We start from the raw sequence: 23,364 nt of genomic DNA, 5'->3' as shown, positions 1-23,364 counted from the left end.
ATGAGAGTCAGATGAGAGGAGATCACTTAACTTCGAAGGGGTGGCAGGTTCTACCCCATGCTGGGTTGTAGAGCAATGGCTGCTGTGCAATTTTACATTTTAACTGAAAACCATTTTGTTCAGTCATTTTTTGTTCTGAGTTTGAGAAAAGAAAGGAATGAGAAAGTACGAGTATCAAATGTGTTTATGCCACAAATTCTTAGGATTTCAGCTGTACTCAGGCCAATTCCAGAACAAAGAACAGAAACAGCATCCACTGAGTCCATAAAGTCGATGATTATTGTCATGATTTGCATTATTCACTGGGCACCATCTGTGTGCTGAGCACTGTTCAGAATATGCCAGAAAATCCAGTCCCTGAGCCAATATGACTGCGATAGAAGTTTTAGTTGATTAAGGACTAGAAGATTTGACCCTCCAACTTTCTTTCTAAAGGAAGAGCACCTCTGCCTGTTGATTTTCCTTTCCTGCCTGCAGTGGCCCCAATATACCTCAGAAGTCTCCGTTTTTGTCTCAACTTTAAAATATAGAATTTTCTTGATGTTTGAAGTTATCTGAAAAAAAACCAACACGTAGAGTTTTCAGTTCCCTAAGTAGCCCTTGGAATCACAGTTAAAGTTGCCCCCCCCAATCTGAAATGACACCCCTGAAACCCACGGTATAGTGGGCACATAGTGTTGACCCTGGAAGGGTCACATGGAGGTAAAAACTACCTGTGCCATGGCTACGTTGGGATTTTACATCCAGATAATTATCTGCATATAAAAACATACCTGTTTTTCTCCAGCAAAGACACAACCTAGTACCCCAACACTGGGCTGGCTACTCTGCCTAGCAACAAGTCTCATCTAGCCAATCGAAAAATCACCTCCCCCCCCCCCGCTCTCCTGCTGGTAATAGCTCACCTTAAGTGATCACTCTGGTTACAGTGTGTATGGTAACATCCATTGTTTCATGTTCTCTATGTATATAAATCTCCCCACTGTATTTTCCACTGAATGCATCCGATGAAGTGAGCTGTAGCTCACGAAAGCTTATGCTCAAATACATTTGTTAGTCTCTAAGGTGCTACAAGTCCTCCTTTTCTTTTAACAACTGGATAGTACATGAGAGATGATGGGCAGCGTGGCACTAGGCTGAGCAGGGAGAAGTTGTGTTTGATGCAATGGAGCTGGGGAGCCAGTGACGTAGTAAAAGCGACAAGCCAGAGAAATTATCTTTGCAACAGCATAGATATAAGCAGAGGAAGATTGCGTCAGAGCATGCATTGCATGTACCCCTCCGACCCTGTGCAATTCACCTTAGCTAAAGCACAGCTCCCTAGCATTCCTATTGAACAGGCCCTCCCCTAAGGCTCTGAGCCCAGCCATTTATGGGTAGATGTATCTCCAAAAACAAACGGACTCCCTCTTATCTCTGGCCAAAGTTTGAGAGACTGCTGGTGGTGGAAAAGGAGAAGTGCTCTCTTGAAATCTGGTTTTAAATCCTTGTAGGTGTTTTAGAGCCCTAAGGTTAAAATACTCAGTCTGCAAAAGTAGCAGCACAGACATTGTCTAACGTTTTCCTTTAAGGGCTTTTATAGGTTATGAATACTACCACAATGCCGCATGATGGTGTAGTTTGTACACATGGGTGTAGTTTGGAGGGGCATAGGGGAGCATTGCCCCCCCCACCCACCTCCAGCTGCGAGCCTTGGGTAGGCATGGCATTTTTCCCCCATGCACAGGTCCACTCTGCAGCCGAGGCCCAGTCCCTGCTTGGAAGACCCGTTATTACTCGTGTTACGGTAGAGGCCTCAGCTGAGATCAAGGCCCCATTGGGCTAGGTGCCGCACACACTGTAATAGACGGTGCAGCCTTTATTCATCAGATTGATTTATGAGGGCCCCACAGCGAAGGAATCAGAGTCACCAACATCAGTCCAAAAACTAAGAGACATGAGAGAATACAGGGGGGAAATCAAATCAGTATCTTAGATGTCTGTATACTAATGCGAGAAGTATGGGGAATAAGCAGGAAGAACTTGAAACGCTAGTTAATAAACACAACTATGAGATAGCTGGCATCACAGAGACGTGGTGGGGATAATACACGTGACTGGAATATTGGTATAGATGGGTACAGCTTGCTCAGGAAGGACAGGCAGGGAAGCAAGAGAGGAGATGTTGCCTTATATATTAAAAATGTCGACACTTGGACTGAGATCAGATGGAAATAGGAGACAGACTTGCTGAAAGGCTCTGGGTCAGGATAAAAGGGGTAACGAACCAAGGGAGAGGTCATGGTTGGGGTCTACTGCAGGCCACCGAACCGGGAAGCAGAAGTGGATGAGGCTTTTTTTTAAACAACAAACAAAATCATCCAAAGCACGAGACTCGGTGGTGAAGGGGAACTTCAACTCCCCAGACATCTGCTGGGAAAATAACACAGCAGGGCACAGATTATCTAACAAGTTCTTGGAACGTATTGGAGACAAGTGTTTATTTCAGCAGACAGAGAAAGATACTAAGGGAGAGGCTGTTCTAAATTAGATTCTGACAAATAGGGAGGAACGGGTTTAGAATTTGAAAGAGGAAGGTAGCTTAGGTGAAAGCGATCATAAAATGGTAGCGCTCATGATTCTAAGGGAGGGTAGGAAGGAAAAACAGCACAATAAAGAAAATGGATTTCAAGAAGGCAGACTTTAGCAAACTCAGGGAGTTGGTAGGTAAGATCCCATGGGAAGCAAGTCTAAGGGGAAAAACAGTTCAAGAGACTTGGCAGTTTTTCAAAGAGAAATTAAGGCCACAAGAGCAAACTATCCCACTCTGTAGGAAAGTTAGGAAGTGTGGCAAGAGACCACCCTGGCTTAACCAGGAGTTCTTCAACGATCTGACACTCAAAAAAAGAGTCTTACAAAAAGGGGACACTGGGTCAAATTACAAAGGAGGAATATAAATAACACAAGTATGTAGGGACAACATTAAAAAGGCCAAGGCACAAAATGAGATTAAATTAGCTAGAGACATAAAGGGTAACAAGAAAACATTGTACAAATACATTTGAATCAAGAGGAAGACCAAGGACAGGGTAGGCCCATTATTCAGTAAGGAGGGGGGGAACAATAACAGAAAATGTGGAAATGGCAGAAGTGCTAAATGACTTTTTGGTTTCGGTTTTCACCAAAAAGGTGAGTAGCAATTGGCCGTCTAACAGTGAATGCCTGTGAAAGTGAGGTAGGCTCAGAGGCTAAAATAGGGAAAGAACAAATTAAAAATTACTTAGACAAGTTAAATGTCTTCAAATCATCAGGGCCTGATGAAATACATCCTAAAAAACTCAAGAAGGTGACTGAGAAGGTATCTGAGCCATTAATCAAGTATCTGGGGTAGCCGTGTTAGTCTGTATTCACAAAAACAAGGAGTCCAGTTTAGTCTTTAAGGTGCCACCAGACACCTTGCAACAGTGATTTTTTCACCCTTCAGCACTCTATAGAACACAAGGGTCTCTTCCCTACCTTTAAGACTCCTCATAACGCAGCCTTTCCCTACTTGTCTGCTCCTGTGTCTTACTGCATCGCCCCCAGCATCCCCAGGCCTCCCACAATGGCAGCCTCCATCACCCAGTCATCCGCCTCTCCCACAAGCACCTTGGCTCTTTCTTCCACGGCTCCTGTACGCCTGATTCATCGCTCCAGACTCATCAAAAAGGCCACAGCACTCTCCTTCAAATCCCTCCGCAAGACCCACTTCTACCATGCCACAGAATAATAATCATGCGGCTTTTCTCTGTGGTAACGCCCCTCATCCAAGCACTGCAGTGCTTAAATACATTAATGAATGAAGCTTCACAACCCGTTATCCCAACTGACAGGAAGGTTGCTCTGGGGTGAATGTGACTTCACGGTCTTCTTCTTTCATACGCATCACAAATCCATACCTAGATTGTCCAGCCATCTGACTGCTGCTTTATCAAGGGAAGCAAGATCGTGCAGTCCCCCCTCCAAACTTCACTATTAAAAAGGTTTAGCTTTATTTCCAACCATGCTTCTTACCTGCGATTTTATCTCACCCAGAGAGAAGGTATATTAAGAGCTAATATTTACAGCAATACAACATCTCTGTGGCCCTGTTATAAAACTAAAGCTATGTATAAAATCCACGTTGACTACGTGGTCACCTGGTCCAGTATAGTCATCAGAGCAACTGGTCCAGTAGAGAGTCCTGGATACCAGGTAAGTGTTCGTGGAAGGTATGGTTTCACTTGAGTTTTTGCGCTGACAGTTTCACCGGTGATAGGGAACCGGTGAAAGAAAAGTGCTGGTTTCTGTACTCACTTCCACAGGCGTCAGAGAGTGTTTACATTTGCAGCATTTCCATCCCCGACGAGAGCAGCGCAGTGAGGGCAGCTATCCCACAGTGCAGCTCTCTCCATTTTGACTATAGGTCTTGTGGTAAGTGGGGGGTAAGCACAGGATCCAAGCGGGCGATCCTTCGCTCTGTGGAGCAGCCAAGGTTACTCGGCCAGATGAGCACTTGCAAACAAAACAGGAAAGGGAGTTCCCGTGGCTTTACAGGGGGAGGGGCGGACATTGGTTTACCTGGCCTCAGAGCATCAGAGCTGCTGGCCAGAGTGATCACCCTAGGCACGGTGGGATATTCTCTGGAGGCTAAAAGCTTTTTTCACAGGAAGAACGCGTCTCCACTTGCACATCACCGCAAAAGGATCAGTGGTAAGAACTGTACGCCTCTCGTGGAGGTGGTTTTCTGTTTGCGGTGGAACTTCTGTCATTGGCAAGTGTAGATGCTCCCACAGTTTTTGTGCAAAATGGGGACTTTTTGTGCTTTAAATGGCAAGTGTAGACATGCCCCAAGAGCCCAGAGTCTGCAGACATTCCACCTAACAATGTGTCAGTGAGGAAGATTTCAGCATACCAGGCCTTAGCCAGAGAGACTAAAGTTACATTGATGATGATGGCTGAAATTCAATGAAGAGGGATTTTCAGAAGCCTCCAGACCAATCACACATGCAGGGCTGACAATGGCTTTCTTTCTTCCCCCTCTGCTCTTGCCTTTGGTTGTTCCTGAGTAGGCATGTTTTCAGTCCCATTCTCTGAAGTCTGCAACAAAGTTCTCTCTGCCTGTCTTTTAGACTCATCCTTTAAAATATGACAAAGTAAAACAAAGACATTTTGAACATTCAGTTACTAACAATCAAATGGCTGGTACATTGACCCATCACCTGCTGGAGTTCTCTTTCTTAGAGTTTGTTTTCTTAGTCATTATGATGAAGTATTATAATACTTATTAATGTCGTTCCCCACTTAGAACAAAAAGTTATACTGTCTGGCATCATTTTTTCCGATAAAAAGTGTCCAGTTTGCTGGATGGATCTTAGACTTTGTAACTAGCTAATTTCACATCATCTTAAACTGTGTAGTGCCATAAAGATATCGATAAACCCGGCATAAAACAGCAACTGTTCTTGAGAAGCCCATTTCCAAATCAAATATGCTGAAAGGAAGACAAGGTAAGTAAGGTAATATCTTTTCTTGAACCAAATTGTGTTGATGGAAGAGACAAGCTTTTGAGCTTCCCAGAGATCTCTTTCAGGTCTGGGAAAGATAACCAGGGTGTAACAGCTAAAGGTGAGATAGATTGTTAAGCGTAAGAGGTTAACACATGTTGCAATAAACTATTTAAACAAAGCGGGAAATTAACACCTCCACAAGTCATAGGACAAAGCAGGGTTAGGAGGTTACAAATAGTTGTAAGGACTGGTATAACCGGTGTCTCTGCTGAGTCCATGATTTAGGGCTAGTCTACACTGGCAATGCTAAAGTGCTGCCGTGACAGCGCTTTAACGTGGCTTGTGCTGTCGCAGCAGAGCGCTGGGAGAAAGCTCTCGAGGGCTCTAAAAAAAAAAAAACCTCCCCCACGAGGGGCGTAGCTCCCAGCCAGTGTAGACAAGCCCTTAGCATCTAGCAGAGTTATGAACTTAAGGGCAAGTCTACACTTAACAAGCTGCACCAGCAGAGCTGAGCTGCTGAAGCGCTTTAGTGAAGACACTACTATGCCCACGGGAGAGCTTCTCCTGTCGGCGTCGTTAATCCACCTCCGTGAGAAGCGGTAGCTTTGTTGGCAGGAGAAGTCCTCCCATCGACATAGCACTGTCTACACTAGGGGTTGGGTCGGTGTAACTATGTCGCTCGGAGGGGATGGGGGGGATTTTTCACATCCGAGCGACTTCGTGATACCAATGTAAGTTTGTAGTGCAGACCTTGCCTACGCTCCCAGGCTCGTCTTGTGCAGGTTTCCTTCGAGGACGAGGAACGATAAGTCAGATAGGGAGTGATTGCTTTGTGAAAAGTGTTCACCCAAGGGTGTCTTTTATAATTTTTCGAGTGTGAGCTCATTGGAGAGTGTAGTGATTGTCTGGTATCGTCCACATTGTTATTGGGGCAGCTGGTGCACTGGAAGAGGTTCACCAAAATCTGTCCCGCCTTGTATTTAGCTGTGGTGGTCCGGTTACCTTTCCCAGACCTGAAGAAGAGCTTTGTGAAGCTCAAAAGCTTGAGTCAACCACCAACAGAAGTTAGTCCAGGAAAGGATATGACCTCACCCACCTTGTCTGTCTCATGTATGTTTAAGCAGTTTGGGAAATAGGCTTCAGGTGGCACGCCTGGGAGATTAAAGGGCCAAAAGACAAAGGAAAAAAGTCCATTTTAACTTCAGACGTTAAAGATTCTTTTGCTTTAAAGTTTGCTATCACTCAGAGCCACCTGTTACAAAGGTTCATTACATTGTTTGGATGATAGATGTCCAAATAGTGGGGACCTTGACCTCGGGGCACGTTTCTCGCTGAATTTTGCACTCCTATGGTACCTTCCATTTAGGGATCTCAAATCACTTTACAAACATCATGGAGCAAATCATGGTCTATGCACAGCCCAGGTAATTTGCTTTGTTGCTTTCAGGGCTTTGCACAGCCACAGAGTATGCATGTGTAAGTGTGGGGGGAAGAGTCAAGTCTTTGGTATCCCCTAAGGTGAGTAGTTTTCCCATTTTACAGATGCAGAAAGTAAGGCATATTTACCCAGATCCCCCAAGATATTTAGGTTCCTAACTTCCATTGAAATCAGGCGCCTAAATACCTTTAAAATCAATGGACATTAAGAGCCTAAATACTTTTGAAGATCTGGACCATAATGTTTAAGTGACTTGCTCCAAAGTCACATAGTGAGACACACACACACACACACACACACACACACACACACACACACAGACACACACACTTGCAGCAAGCAGACATAGCCATGGCAGAGACACTCAAGCAAACCCCTGCTCTTGGTCTTGTGCATAGTAAATAAAAGACAAGACAACTCACCCCTGTCTCCTGTGCAGCTGCAAAGAAAAAGAAACAACTGCGTCAGAAAACAGTCTGGTGCATTTTGTATTGACACGTTTCTGTATTAATGTCCCAGGGCCAAGTCCTGCCCTTACACACGTGCACAGCTCTCTGCGATTCAATGGGGCCATGTGTGTGCACATCCGCAGAACATGGCCCCACTCTGCTGTAACTGCACTTTGCACTACACTTAGCAACATCTTGAGGAATCACCCCGCTGGGAGAGGAAGGTGGTTACGTGACAATGCTAATCCAATGTGATTTTGGGCTCTAACAATGCTTTGCACTGATACAGCACCTAACCTCTAAGGATCTCAAAGAGTTTTGCAAACAGCAAGCTATAAGGTGGGCATTATGTCAAACAGCTACACTACGGCAGAGGGAAATTGAGCGATTTGCTGAAATTCACACCTCTGGTCATTGGCAGAGCTGAGAATATTATCCAGGAGTCCTGATTCCCAGTCCCAGCTATAACCAGTAAACAATGTTCTCTCTTAGACCCGAGAACATGTTCTTCTCTTGGTGGATAAATGATGGGGCAAAATGGAGATGCTTATTTCTGAAGGAGTAACAGGTTATGAATAGAGCCCAAACTCCCGTTCCATTAACATCCCTGCTCCCCCAGTGAATGAAAAGGGAACTTTGTAAGCACAGATCAGATACAAGCGGGAAAGATCATCAGGAGGGGAGAACTGGTCCAGGTCGCTTGGAGAATGTGAACAGCTGGTATTTCTAGCCACTGCACAACCTGGCCTGGGAAAAAGGCCGGTTTTGGCCATGAGCTGGGGAGGGAGAGGATCTTCCCCAGCTGGGCAGGGGGCATGTCCACTGCAGCTGGGGTGATAGCACAGCAACCTGGCCTGGGACCAGCCAGTTCACCCCGTAAAGTAGGTCAAATTTAGGGCCAGCAGGTCTTAAAGGCAACCCTTTAAAGAAGAGAGATTTAGACTCTCACAGGGATTCTCAGTTTGAAGAGGCGATTCCAGTTACAGGCTGGCATTTTCCAGGGTGAAACAAAGACCAATGTGAGAAGTATGAACTCTGCCAGTCTGACCCCTTTAGAGACCCTTTGACGGGTTTCACGGGTCCCACGCTTTTCTTACTTACGTGGTGCCCCACATTTCCTCTTCTTCCTCCGCCATAAAACGAACGCTGTTCCAGCAAATACAGATAAAACTACCAGGACAATTATCAATGCTATCGCTGTGACAGAAAGGCCTCTTTGTACACAAACTGCATCAGAAGTGGCTGTCCCGGCCTTTAGTTCTGTCATCCCTTCCTCTTCACACCTAAGATGAAGGAAGATATGTTATCAAACATGGCAGCGTATCCACAGCCTTCCCACTGTCTCGGTGCACTCATCATTCCGCCAGGTGGATTCTTTAATATATTGGCTCAAATATGATAAGACCCCATCCAGATTCTGACCCTGCAGTCTGTGGACAGGCCAAACTCCCACTCATTTCAAGGCTGTAAGATTGGGCCCTTTGAGCGATAGAAACCTGCACATTGGAAAATTAAGTTATAAGGGCCCAAATAGTGAACAGAACATAGGATTAGACTGAAAAATACAAAGACAATAAATTGACTGTAGTGACCTCAAAAGTTTTTACCTGCCCACACCTCAGCGTAGGGTTCTGTGTTTTTATTGCCTGTGTCACTGGCTCTAGGTTTTTTGCCGCCCCGAGCTCCGAGCCATGGCCACTGGTCGGCCTCAGAACGGACCGAGCCTGCGCCAGGGGCTGAACTGGCCCCCAGCTGCCCATGCCAAGGAGGCAGAAAGGTCTTTAGGACTTGGTGGATAATCGAAGAAGGACCTGGTTTTCAAGTCTTTATATTTGCAAACCCTGCCCGCTCCTGTGTGGCCATGGGGCTCTCTGGCCATGGAACTGGGGCTGTTACACTGCATGGGTGGCCCAGGATCTGGTTCCACACAGTCTCTCTGCCATGTCACTGGGCTCTGTGCAGTGAGGATCTGGCAGAGGGGGCTGTGGTTGGAATCCACCAGCCATCCCATCTCACGGTTATAAACAGTCCCGAGGTGAATCCACGGAGAGTGCCCAGGGTATGGAAAGGGATTCCTGGGGAAAGGATTTCCCCAACACACAGCTCACAGCTGTACTGACTTAGGGTTACATTTCCCAGCTGCTGAACTTCAGGGCATCTCTAACCAGGTCTGATATAGCCGCAAAATTCAGGTACAAAGAAATAATGATGAATGAAAGGAGAGAACGCAGCGTGTAAAGTCGGTGCAAGGGAAAAGGCCATGTGTCATCAGAGTCACCTACTTGGTCCATGGCTGACAGGTGCGTGACATCTTGGTTGCTGAGAAGGTTCCATCAGGGCAAACCTCACATACGTTGTCACGGAATTCTGTGCCTATAAAAGAGGACGACATAACTGGATTCTTTCCTGAATGTGGGGCCTAAAGAAGCCTTGATTTCAGAAAGGTCTCCAGCCGCATCTCCCCACTGTCACCACCCCCACCATGTTGCAGAGCCATCTCGGTCAGTGCAGGAGTTAGCACTTTAAGAATAGATCTGCACTGGCGTTTTATTCCTGCCCTGTACTTAAATATGTCAGTACTCATAGAGCACAGGTACATGGGGAAAAATGCACCTCCTGCTGCCCCACATACCTGGGCCATTACAAGGGCCAACATCCCAAAGGAATAGTAAGACTCAAAATAATGGTGCCAAGTTGTGTAATAGCACAAAAGCTGCAATAGAACACAGCAGGTGTGGAGGGTAATCAGGTTTTGGGACTTGGACCTGCAGACCTATGTATATATTAGGTCGACTTACAGCCACCGCAGTAATTGCCTCGGTGGTACATTTCCACACTACCCTCCTTGGGCAAGTGGTGCATGTCCTAACCAGGAGGGCTTCTACTGACCTAAGAGGGGCAGTGTGGGGAGCTGACAGCCCGGTCTCTTGGTTCTGCTGGCAGCTCCCTGCCAGGAGCCTGGCTGCCCCACAGGTTCCTGGGCTCCTGGCGGGCTGCCTCCCCCCACCTCCTGTTGACACTGACATAATTAGGTCCCTTCCTAGCATGTCATTGTAAGGCGCCTCTTTGCCTTTTTCTGCACTTCTCTGCAACCTCCCTTTCTGTCGCAGTGTAGAAATGCTATTGAACAGCCTGGGTGACATGTAAATGGAACAACAACACACACTCTGCTTTTCAACAGCAGCTCCCATCCCAGTATCTCCAAGTGCCGAGCTCTCAGGGCGTTAACCTCACATCACCCCATGCAGTATCCACCTTCAGAAACACACACCTGGCTGGCTGGACAGTCAAGCTCATTAGTTATTAGAGCAAAGAACCGTGAGGTACTTTTGGTTCGTCTGGAACTCACACGTGCCCTTGATCAAAAGCCTTACCAATGGACCATGGCCTGGATCCACACCCTCTCTCTCTGTAAAGGGACTTATGTGTCTACAGCAGTGATGTACTCCAGTGTAATTAACAGGGATTCTGCACCAGTAGAAAATGTCAGGTTTCAGAGTAGCAGCCGTGTTAGTCTGTATCCACAAAAAGAAAAGGAGGACTTGTGGCACCTTAGAGACTAACAAATTTGAGCATAAGCTTTCGTGAGCTACAGCTCACTTCATGGGACGCATGTAGTGGAAAATACAGTGGGGAGATTTTATATACACAGAGAACATGAAAGAATGGGTGTTACCATACACACTGTAACCAGAGTGATCAGGTAAGGTGAGCTATTACCAGCAGGAGAGCGGGTGGGGGAGGGGGGTCACGACCTTTTGTAGTGATAATTAAGGTGGGCCATTTTCAGCACTTTACAAGAAGGTGTGAGGAACAGGAGTGCGGGGGGGGGGGGGGGAATAAACATGGGGAAATAGTTTTACTTTGTGTAATGACACATCCCCTCCCAGTCTTTATTCAAGCCTAAGTTAATTGTATCCAGTTTGCAAATTAATTCCAATTCAGCAGTCTCTCCTTGGAGTGTGTTTTTGAACTTCAACCAAAAAACTTCAAAAACAGACTCAAACGAGATCTCCCCACTGTATTTTCCACTGCATGCATCCGATGAAGTGAGCTGTAGCTCACAAAACCTTATGCTCTAATAAATTTGTTAGTCTTTAAGGTGCCAAAAGTCCTCCTGTTCTTTTTTCAGTGGAAAATGTGTTGCTGAACAAGTCTGTTGCACCATAGGAGCTCCAAAGGGGGCAATGTTTGAAGAAAAGGGTGTGTTGAGCACACTTGTCTTACTAACAGAATTCTCTGCCCAAAAGCGTGCTTGAGGGAGCTCTGTTTCTGGTGTGCAACTTGAAGCTGAACTCACACTTCGCTCTGCTGCTGCGTAGTGGGCGGCCAACATGTGTGAGTACAAACCCACGGCCTCATGCAAATTGCTGCCTGCAAGAGCATCATGCGAGTGTCCAACGACACCCAGAGGAGTCTCAGCTCGTCACAGCCTGTGACACATAACCTTGCCCCAGTATTTTTCATGCATGTTTAGGAGGGGGATGGCAGCTTTGTGTCTGGTCTGGAAGGCGACTGGAGCCCAGCTCTAGGGCAGGACCCCGGGCAGGGAATAGCAATTCCAGAGTGAAGGACCCCCAGCAGCTTTCTCCCTCCCACCCCCTGCCTCCCACGTATATTGAGGGAGCTCCATCTCGAGCGCCTCTGCTGAGCTCAGTTGTGGCAGTGTGTGCCGGGGACAAAGGCAATCAGGACCCAAACCACTTCTGTCTCTACAGGTCAAACCCAATTCCGACATGGTACCAACAGGCAACTCCACTCCGTCAGCAGGCTGCTGCATTCTGCAGGGTCCGAAGGGTGGCCCCAGGCAGAGCACAGTTCAGCAGAGACTCCTGCCTTTGGGAGAAGAGGTCAGAGGCGTCTGGCCAGGCACAGATGGAAAGAAGTGCTGTTCACCACAGCTGTTACCTGGGCATCCAGGTCAGCACGTGCTCTGACACCACCCTGGAGCTGTGCAACGCTCTTACAAATGGCAGTCACGCTCCCTCAAAGAGGGTGCCCATCTACAGCTCAGTCACTCTTCCGGCTGCTTCCCCAGCTCACCAGCATCACCTCAGTCTCACCTGGATCAAGTCTCAACCAGTTTGCCCTGCTCCAGATTCGTTCTGTGACTGCAGGGTTTCGCCTTGGTATTACAGAAGTTATGTTGCCTTACCAGGTTCTTTCACCATAGAGCCAGGCACGCAGATGGTGTAGGGACTACACATTTCACAGTCCCCGTCTGCAAAGTGCCTGCAGAAATCCCCCGGGGCGCAGCCGCACATGGTGTTCTTCGTATATGAGCATTTTTCTTTTATTATCAGTCTGGCTCCTAAAGGAAAGTTACATGCATCACAAATACATTTACATGGGAACTAAACAGAGCAGATACAAAAATTAATGTGTACCGCCAGTCCTTGCTGATCCATGGTACAGGGCACAGGAGCTAGAGGGGTTTGTTATGATGACTCCATTTAACAAATGTTGTCATGTAAACAGAACCATCTGGAGCCTGATTCTCTGCTGCCCTGCACCTTGTATTGTATTTACATCTGTGCAAAGGCTGCATGCAAAATGCTACCAAATCAGCGTTCTCTACACAGCTGCAGTTGAGATCGTGCTTTGCACCCACTCTGCATTCATCTGCAGGGGTGTGAATAATGACAAAGGCGGTGGAGAATGAGGCTCCCAGTAGCCACAGATAAAGGACCACAACCTCCAATCCAGCTGGTCACTGGAGGAGCACTCCACTGTAGTGGGATTTTGGAGTGGCCATAACACCTGCTGCACAACCCCTCCTCCTGGCTGCCCAGCTGATCCCCTTGTGCTGGGACGGCCTTTGGGGCCATAGGCAGCTGATGTAAACTAGAGCAGCCTGCAGGCTGTTCTAATTCATGCTGGGGACCAGACCCTAATTCCCCCACGAACAGAGGAGCGCAATGGTTGCTTACTGTCACTCATGTCACTCCCGCCTCCTGAGGTAGGTGCCTGTTCCTCAGCCACTGCTCAGGATCTGGGCCCTGAAAGGGAAGGTTATAACCTTCCCTGAGTACAATCCAGATCCTGAGGGTGCAGTGCTGCTGCTCTAGGACAAAGGATACCATCTGAAATGTTTGATTACAATTATTGTTTATTGTGTTTGTTCTTCTTCTGCTAAATCTAGAGATCCACTTTCCTCCTGAGAACAATCTCCCGGGATGATTCCACAGACCTTAATCAGTGGAAGATGTGCGACTAAAGCCCATGCACTGTGCCAGAAATCACCACTTCCGTGATTTGCCCAAGACTGCAAGGAACTCAGTAAGAGAACTGTGAGCGGAACCCAGGTCTCTTGACTTCCAGGCCTGGACCCTAACAACTAGGCTGCTTTTGTATGTGTGGGCCGGGGGAGACAACTCAGAAAAAAAATAATTAAAATCCACCCACACACAGAGCAGCTTCCTTACCTGCATCGCACAGTTTGCATCTCATGCATTCCGTTAGGCCATTGGGATGCTCTGTATATGTGTCGTCCACGCATGGCTGGCAAGTTGTGCTGCTACTTTCTCTACAATGTTTGACCACCCTAGTCCCTAAAGCAAACAACACAATTAGCTCCTGTGTAAACCAGGCTAATATATTTAATGCATTAATACAGAGATTGCAAAAGCAGGTCATTATGCAGGACAAATGCACACACTATCTATGTGGATTTTACATGTTGCACACACCACCACTGGAAATAAAAGGTAAACGTCTCAGAACTAGACTGCCAGACCCGAAATCCTCTATTTCTGCACAACACAGCAACAGCGTAGAGAGAAACAATCTCATAACTCACACCCCTCCCTTATCAGCAGTATCCCTAGTACAGTCGTGCTTAGACTCTGTGTACCGGACACGGGACCGTTGACAGATGCGTGTGTCCCCACTGTGACCAGTCAGGATCTTGGCTCTTTAAAAGATGCAGTTCTGAGTATTGTAGTTCCTCCTAGGGGGATGGAGAATCCCCAGGTGAAGCAAGTAACTGGAGGGATCATATGACCAGAAAGGGCCAGGGACTAAGGAAGTCAGGTGGCTGCCCGTGGCCAGTCCTCCAGTACTATGGGAGGTAGATTGAGAGGTGAGGGGCCGGGGCAGTGCTGGTGTCCACAGCAGCCTGCTGGACAGCTGCCTGGCGCAGGCCTGTGGCTGGGCTGGGACTGGCAGAGGTCCCTGTGCAGAGGAAAGATCAGTAGGATCCTGATACAAGGGGACTGTGAGGGGCTGGGGAAGGGCTGGGGGATCCCGGATGCAGGGCAAAGGGTGAATACAGTGAATCTGAGTGGGGACAGTGTATTGACTGTGTTACAGTCAATCAGGGCAGAGATCTGGGCCATGGGCTGTCAGGCCGAGAGACAGAAACAAGAGTTCAGCCGACTGGTCAGAGCTGGGTCCAGGGCGACAGGGTCCAGGAACAAGCCAATGGTCAGTACTGGAGTGACAGAAGCCGAGTGCAAGAGCCGGAGGGTAAAGTAGGGTTGTAGTCAGAAGGGGCAGCCAAGGGTCAGAAGCCAAAGGGTTAACCAGAGTCACAGTCAGGAGGCGTAACCAAGGGTCGGGGGTGGGGGTCCGAAGCCAGGACAGGGCTGGGGTAAGGACGGAAGCTGGCTGGAGCAGGGCTAGGACAGAGCAGGAGCAAGGACTAGACACAGGAGCAGGGCAAGCCCAGCTGCAGGCAGGGCACACATTGAGCAGCCGCTGTTCTGCTCTGGGTGCCAGGCTGCTAAGCAGGACTCAGAACTGCTGATCCACCAGCCACTCGGGTGCTGTGACTGCCCCGCGATGCAACTCGGCTTACTGGTTCCCCAGCAGTGAAGTCGGTCAAGGGAGCAGGCCAGCAGCTGGTCCTACCTGACCTGGCCTCTGACAGGCCTCAACAGGTGAGGAAGAGAGGTGTTACGGAGAAAGTGACTTGCCCGAAGTATCACAGTACGTCTCCTTCTGGATCTCCTGTGTCCCAGGCCACAAGAACCATCCTCTCTATGTCCTCCACTGACAGGTGAGTAACAAGCAATGTAGATGTTTACATGGAGAGATCTGTGTCCTCACCACCAGTCAGATTCACAGTAATAGAGGCGACCAAGCTCTCCGGCGGAGGCCGGGCAATTGGACTCTTTAGGGAAGGGTCTTGATTTTTAAGGAAGCAATCATATGTACCTACCAGCACTGCACATGGGACAGCATTCGCCATTTGTTTCGTATTCGTCTGGGAAACAGTTTACAGCTTCAGAATGGGGCAGTTGTGTTATCAAGAGAACAACAAAAATCTTTAGGGAAGAAAAGAAGAAAGAGTTTTGGATTTGCATCATGCAGGCTCAAAAGCAGACTGGGAGGAGCTGGTCGCACTGTGGCACTGATTAGTGCTGCGATGCTTTTGCCTAAAGCATTTTGTCCCCCTCAGGTTCAAGGTGGGGATTCAACAGTGACAACACTCCTAGCAAGCTCTTCTCAGCCCTGACCCGGATGCGATGAGCTCTAGTGTCTACAGAGCAGCTTCCATCTCCTCTCTCACACCGCTGCAGAGACACCACTGAAAGCAATAGGAGTTGGGGGCACTGTTCAGGAAGTGCTCAGCACACCGCAGGATCAGGCCCTTTAAGTGTCTTTTGATGTTTCCTTTGCAGTAGGAAGCGGCGTTCACAAACTGCATGTCACTGCAATAACTTCAATGACCCCATGACCATGTGCCTCAGTCGTGTCTAGGTATCAGTGTCATGTGCTGAGTTGCTCTCTCCTGACACCGAACAAGGGGCTATTCCAACAAGGAAAACAACAACATGGGTTCTGGAAGCCTGGGTCCTTCCACCTGCTCTGGGCAAGGGGCTCGGGACATGGGCAGGGGGCTGCTTTCACCTCCACCGTGGGTGGGGTCCACCGCTCCTGCAGACTTTTGGGAGGGCTCTGGCGCCCTTGCTCTGGGCTGGGGCTACTGGGAGCCGGCCCGTAGCCAGAGACCCTGGGTGGCTGGAGCCAGTGCTTGCATCGCCGCCCACCCCGCGCTCCAGGGCTGCGGGCCGTGCTGCCCAGCCACTGCTCTGGGGCTCGGGCTGGGGGCCGCGCTGCCTGCCCGCTGAGCGCTCCGGGACAGAATTGTGTACGAGCCAAGGCAAGGAAGACTTTGGTAGTGCAATGGAGATCATAATGATGAACAAGATGATGATGATGTTGCCTAGAAATGTTACCAGCACTCTTACATTTCCATGATACTTATACAAGTTTATTATCATATTTTGTTGTACCCTTTAGGGTATTCTTGTGATGCTTTGAGGTCACAAAGAAATCCAATTTTATCTCTTGAAATAATACATAGAGTCATTCAATTAACAGAAACAAATGCAAATTTCAAAGTGGTAATTTTTATGTGTTCATGGGGTCACTGTTTATCTCCGCTTCTGTCTTAATGACACCACTTGACAGCTCCACATCATACTTCATCTTAAAGTAGACATATGAAGCTTTCAAATGATGTGTGATGTGTATTTGTATGGAGAGACTACATTAAGACGACCAGATTGATGGTGTCTGACGCTCACCTACATCGCCATTTCCTCACTACCACTATCTAGATACTGGGTCAAACTCTGCTCTCATTTAAACCTTGAATAATTCTACTGACATTAGTTTGGCTAGAATCCAGCCTTTACAGCCCTGGGACATGATCCTCCATCCCTGACTCATGTGTGTGCTCAGCTCAGTTTGGGTCTAATCACGTGCATCACACTGATGGGTTTGGATTCATAGAACGTGGCCTTTGACATTTCAGCTAAAGCCGCTTTCTGTAATGATTTTTCTAAATCCAGAAGCATGGGGGATACCCTGTTAGCCACTTGGAAATCATATTCCTTTTTCTTCCAGTATATTCTCTTTCCCTTTTACCCATGGTGTGTTTTGCCAAGTACTTATAATACAGTTGAAATTGGCAATATGATTGGCCATGGAAAGCCCCAAACTGAGACCCATCAGCACAGCTTCCGTGTGGGCCAAGCGTTATTTCCTGTGCTGGCCTGTCCCTCACGTCCATACAACCATGGAAACTATGGGAGGAAATGGCAGATACAAAACAACAAACGATGGGGATAGAGCAGCAACAAATTCAATACAACGCACCACAACGAGCGATTGTCCATTTAGAATCCTCAAAGTTTTCCCCATTCAAATGGCAACTTTTGGCGGTAGGATTGTTTGTTTTTCTAAAATCAGTGTCCGTTAAAAGAAACTTCTGCCAATCTACACGATGAAAAGTCAATCCACTTAGACCCCCCCAGCTCCAGGCTGAGTATCAGCTGATGAGAACAAACCAAAATCTCCCAGCGGTATTTTTTCCTACTAAATGAAGGAGGAAACCTTATATTTTTAAGATCCATTTTTGTTGGTCTTTGCTGTTTCCACCAGATGGAGCCCAACAGCTTCTAAAATGCAGAGAGATTTTCTCGACCAAGGAATAAACAACCCCAAACTCCGGCGGGCCAAGGGCGTGCAGTTTGCGTTTGTAAAAAGGATAAAAGTAAAAAATTCACGTTCCTGGGATCTTATTAGTCACAGTAGATTCCCACAATCCCTCTCCCTACCATCCCCCACTCCCACCCCCACAGAGGCACCCCCAAACCTCCCACAGTCTCTCTGCTGGGTTTGCTGGGCAGGTCTGATCTCATTACCTCCATTTTATTTCAGGAGCTTTTGTGATCCACTTACCCAGAGCATGGTCCTGAGAACAGACCGCAGAGTGTGTCTGCTTCTGCCCCCCGCAGGGCATTGGGTCTCTGACCTCTACTGCTCAGCGGGGCCTCCAGGTCCCCGTCATTGGCAAACTGCTGGCCTCGGTGAGCCTGGTGCCAGCGCCCTGTCCTGGGGTGTCCGTCCCATGGATCCCCTGCCCCCTTCTTCGGGGAGCTCCCTGGGCCCGCTCTCAGGACACAATTCCAAAGTTCTGCTCCGGTTCGGGGTCTAATCCAAGCCCGATGGCCCAGCAGCAGCAGCCGCCAAGAGACCAACTCCGACCCAGTCCACCCTCGAGGCTCACTGAAAGTGAAAGTGAAATATGCAAGGAGGCAGGGACTTTCCCAATAGGCTGGTATACAGGATTATATTGTTATAGGGAGAGAGACACTTAATGTAATCTGTGCCATGGCTACATTAGGATTTTAAACCCAGATAATTCTCTCCATATAAAAACAGGCCTGTTTTTCTCCAGCGAAGACACGGCCTATGTCGTGTTATAACGCCCTCTCTTATTCTGTGTCTTGTGCCCCAGGTCAGCGTTGCGAACGCTAGAGCCAGGTCTAGCGGAGAGATTCCTGCCAGTCTAACTATGTCAATCAGGGTGTGGTGTGATCTCCGACCACCAAAGCCGCCAGTACAGATGCAGTTAGAGAGGCAGAACAGCATTTTGCCAGTACAGCTTGTTTTCCGGGGGTGGGGGTGGGAATAACCTTTACAGGTAAAATCACAGTGCTGCCAGTATAAAGTGTCTCCCCATCAGGAGCGCCGTGCCAGTATATCTACACCGCTAAAGCACTCCTAGCCAAAGGCTACATCTACACTGCAAAAACGAGTGCCGTGGCAGGGGGGTGCTGGCAGGCTGTTGGGGTCAGAGTGCTGCTGACCCAAAGCTGAACAGCCACAAGACACCCAGGATTACAAGGCAGATGTTGACTGAGCCCCTTGCTGGCCTGGGTGAACCCCAAAGCATCTCAGCAGCAAACAGCATGTTCTTCTAAATTTCTTGCGGGGGCAGGGGAGAGGTTGGATAAATGGAAAGAAAAGGGAAGGGGGTGAGGGAGACAGGGCAGGAGAAGGGAAGGGGGCAGGTGTGGAACAGGGGAGGTGACGAGACTTAGGCTGTAATGGAGACAGAGCTTGTGTTGCTCAGGAATGTGAATTAACCACCCCCCTGAGCAACATAAGTAACACAGACATAAGCGCTCGTGTGCACAGCGCTATGTCGGCAGACACATGTAGCTTCTGCCATTTGTGGAGGTGGTTTTATTATGCCAAAGGGGGCAACTCCTTCCCGTCTGCTGTGAGTGGGTGCCTGGGACGGGCTACACTGAAAATGCCACACTCAGGGCAAGAAATAGGGCAGACAATCCCCAAGCTGGTGGTTATTTCTATAATTAGATCCACCAAGCCAGTAACACAAATGGCTTCTGCAGTACCACTGTGGTTAACCAGAAGCCAAATACAGTCCCCCTTAGGCATTCCAGCCCTCGGCTCCCAGCCAGATACTAATCCCAGCGGATCAGGCATATACCCCCCAGGTCAGTATGAATCTCAGATCTTACCCAAATATCAAGCTGTCAGCCAATCCTTAGTAAACTATCGAAAGATTTATTAATAAAAGAAAAGAATAGAGTTACAAATGGTTAAGGAACCATATACCTACAAGTGATTGCAAAGTCCTTATATTAAGTTTGTAGCAGAGATGGAAAAAACTGCTGGTTTGCAAAAGAATCTCTGGAATCACCCAAACAGATTGGGGGTCATCAATACTTCTTCAGAGCTTCCTTGTTAGAAATCCAGTCCACAGAAATGAAGCAGGAAATGAAGAGAAAATGGAGATGACTCAGGGGTCTTTTATATCCTCTGTCATGTGCTTGGAATTTTACTGTCCCAAACAAAGCCCAGAGCCCCTGGTTGTGGAAAGTTACTGACCCAAGCTGGAGTCCAGAGTCACATGAGCACATCACATGTCCTTACACAGTTTGCTGACTCAGGGGGGTGGCCATTGGCCCCTGGCTGTCTGAAGCATCCTCAGGAAGAACTATCTGGAGGGGATGAGTTTCTTCAATGGCCCATTGTGAGAGCAGTGTGTCCTATCCACACATAGCTGTCTAGCCATGATGTAAATTCTATCGGGGTGGGGTTGGGTCGGCCAGCAACACAACACATGTGTAAGATCCAAGTACACAGCCAATATTCATAACTTCAGATACAAAGTGATACATGCATATAAAGAGATAATCATACTTAGCAAATCATAACTTTTCCACTTATCAGAGGGGTAGCCGTGTTAGTCTGTATCTACAAAAAAAACAAGGAGTCCAGTGTCGCCTTAAGGACTAACAGATTTATTTGGGCATAAGCTTTCGTAGGTAAAAAACCCACTTCTTCAGATGCATGGAGTGAAATTTACAGAACAGGCATAAATATACTGGCACATGAAGAGAAGGGAGTTACCTTACAAGTGGAGAACCAGTGATGACAAGGCCAATTCAGTCAGGGTGGACATGGTCCACTCCCAATAATTGATGAGGAGGTGTCAATGCCAAGAGAGGGGAAATTGCTTTTGTCCTGAGCCAGCCACTCCCAGTCCCTATTCAAGCCCAAATTAACTCTGTTAAATTTGCAAATGAATTGTAGCTCAGCAGTTTCTCTTTGAAGTCTGTTTCTGAAGCAGCTTTTCCACTGACACCTTACATGATACAAGCTGTATAAGATCCATGGAAATTGTGTGACAATGGTAACACCAGTGATAGAAATGGTCTCCTTTCTTATACACAGCATCACACTGGCATAGAACACCTTCACCAGACGCACTGCAGTGCATTGGTACAGCTGCGCGGCTACAGCGCTATACTTGTAGACGTGGCCTTCGAAGGAGCAGAGGAAGTCCAGTCAGAACGGTACTAAGTTCTTCATGGGTTGTTTGCATATCTGTCAGCATGTCCAAGGAGCAGCCAGCATCACTCTTGTTTTTAGTGATTTTAGTCAGTGTCACTCTCAGATTGTTCCTGCTTTGATGTTTGAGCTTACAAAAAGTGTAGGTGAATTTTTATTGGGATTAAAAATAAATTGTAGAAACATTTCACTCCTCCTTGAACACTGCAGGGGAATGAAAGATCTCGTTGTGTACTAACAACTTTCTGCTGTACCTTAAAAACAACAGAAAATCATGGAAATATTTTTCTTGGCCTTAGCATTGGGACTGAATTTGAGTGGACACCATTCTTTAAGTACAGGTCTGTGTGGACAGCAGAGAATATTCCCAGGAGGCGTCCACTTCCTCTCGGTTATTGCCCTCCTGACTTGGTTTTATAACATGGTACTTTTCTCTGAGAATCTCAAAGCACTTCTGCAAAATGTAATTTTTGCAAGCAGACCCCTGTAAGGTACTGAAGGCTGTTATCCTCCTTGTACAGGGGGATGGAAACTGGAGACACAATGCAGTGAAATAACTTGTCCAAAAGTCACTCAGGAAGGTGCAGCACCAAGAAGAGAACCCAGTAGTCCTGACTCATTGTTCTCTGCTCTACCCACAATGTAACCTTGTCACATGCTGTCGGTGCTACTAGTGACATGTAAACTAAGGGTCTGGCTACACTACCGTAGTTACAGAGGCTCAGCTACTGTGCTGTTGTGTAGCTGCGTCCTACATCGACAGAAGGGGGGTTTCCATCAGTGTCATTAACCCATCTCTCTGAGAGGTGGTATCTAGGTCAATGGTAGAATTATTCCATTGACCTTGCTGCATCTACAGTGGGGGCTTAGATCAACTTAACTGTGTCACATAAAGGGCACAAAACGTTTACAGATGTGAGTGATGACATTAGGTCCATCTAATTTTCAGATGTAGACAGGCCTAATCCAAAACTGGAACAAGCAGTAAGAAACAACCGTGTGTGAAGGTAAACTATACTACACCAACTTGCTATGAAGCAAATCGTCCTACTGTAAGTAACTGCTGGTATCTTTTTCATGTTATGTTACACGCGAGGAAAAGAAAACGGGAATGATGTAGGGTGCATCTGAAATTGTTAAAAGGTGAAAAAGACAAATTTAGCCCGTGGTTTCAGTTACACGGAGAAGTAAAATACAAAGTGCACAAGTCACTGCTTTGATATAATTGTTGTATTAAATGGGCAGATATAAGGTCGGATTCTCCGCTGGTATAGATCGGCTTAGTTCCGCAGAGGTGAATGGTGCTCATCAGTTTGCACTAGCAGAAAATCTGCCCCATAAAGTCTGAATTGGTGTATGTGACTTGTCCCCTCGTGAGCCGCTGAGCTCCCACCCACGGTTACAAGCAACAAGAGCTTCCTCTTTGTTTTTGATAGCTGCGGAGAGATTCATTTCCCTTTTTGCTGCGCTCGTCACACTGGACATGTGAGAAGGGCCATGTGAGCATTTGTTAAGGGTACTTTCCAGTTTTCCACAACTGGGGCAGATGGAGTCATTCACACAAGGCACCCTTGTTAGGGTCAACTACTCTGAGGGGGTTTTTCCCCGGACTCCACCCCACAACTGGACAAATCTTTAATCCTGCTTCACCTCCTTATTTTGCCCCCTGTTTCAGCTAGCTGGCTGCAGACCTTCTCTGTGCTATCCCTGTATATCCCCCCATGAAGATTATCTCTGGTAGGAGCAGACACATTTGAATGGGGGGAATTATGCAGTGGATGAAGTTCATCTTTCCTGAAACACAGAGGGGCTGATTCTCCTTGGCCTTGTGACCCGCTCTGGCCCATAGTCCACATCACTGATTATTATTTATTATCTGTGTTGTGGTATCACCTAGGAGTTTCAGTCATGGACCAGGGCACATTTGTGCTAGGCACTGCACACGCACAGAACCAAAAGATGGTCCCTGCCCTAAAGAGCCTACAGTCTAGGCCAGCAGTGGGCAGACTTTTTGCCCCAAGGGCCACATCTGGGCATAGAAATTGTAGGGCGGGCCATGAATGCTCACAAAATTGGGGCTGGGGTGCGGGAGGGGGTGAGGGCTCTGGTTGGGGGGTGCGGGCTCTGGGGTGGGGCCAGAAATGAGGAGTTCAGGGTGCAGGAGGGGACCCTGGGCTGGGGTGCAAGGGCGGGTGAGGGCTCCAGCTGGGGATGAGGAGTTTGGGGTGTAGGAGGGTGCTCCTGGCTGGGACCGAGGGGTTTGGAGGGCAGAAGGGGGATCAGGGCTGGGGCAGGGGTTTGGGGTGGGGGAGGTGAGGGCTCCGGCTGGGGGTGCCGGCTCTGGGGTGGGGCT

General features: G+C 47.9%; 1 protein-coding gene across 5 annotated transcripts; it reads right to left on the bottom strand.

Moving 5' to 3' along the window:
- Positions 1-58: 58 nt before the first annotated feature.
- On the bottom strand, positions 59-23,078 carry LOC141974401 (tumor necrosis factor receptor superfamily member 14-like). 5 transcript variants are annotated; one of them, XR_012635740.1, is made up of 9 exons: positions 18,087-18,413; positions 15,556-15,661; positions 13,820-13,945; positions 12,550-12,705; positions 9,677-9,767; positions 8,496-8,677; positions 7,368-7,384; positions 3,628-5,136; positions 59-554 (listed from the first exon to the last, which is right to left on the bottom strand). XR_012635740.1 is itself a non-coding variant. In XM_074934101.1 (9 exons), exons 2-9 carry the CDS (start codon positions 18,093-18,095, stop codon positions 4,999-5,001), a joined length of 825 nt encoding a protein of 274 aa, XP_074790202.1. In that variant the 5' UTR covers positions 18,096-18,413; positions 19,777-23,078; the 3' UTR covers positions 893-4,998. The 5 variants fall into 5 exon arrangements, 2 of the variants coding, with proteins under 2 accessions (XP_074790202.1, XP_074790203.1); XR_012635741.1 differs by having other exon boundaries at positions 61-554; positions 4,033-5,136; XR_012635742.1 differs by having other exon boundaries at positions 62-554; positions 4,315-5,136.
- Positions 23,079-23,364: the final 286 nt, after the last annotated feature.

Source organism: Natator depressus, chromosome 18, assembly GCF_965152275.1.
Source record: "Natator depressus isolate rNatDep1 chromosome 18, rNatDep2.hap1, whole genome shotgun sequence".
NCBI classification, from domain to species: Eukaryota; Metazoa; Chordata; order Testudines; family Cheloniidae; genus Natator; species Natator depressus.
This window is presented reverse-complemented; position numbering and strand designations above follow the sequence as displayed.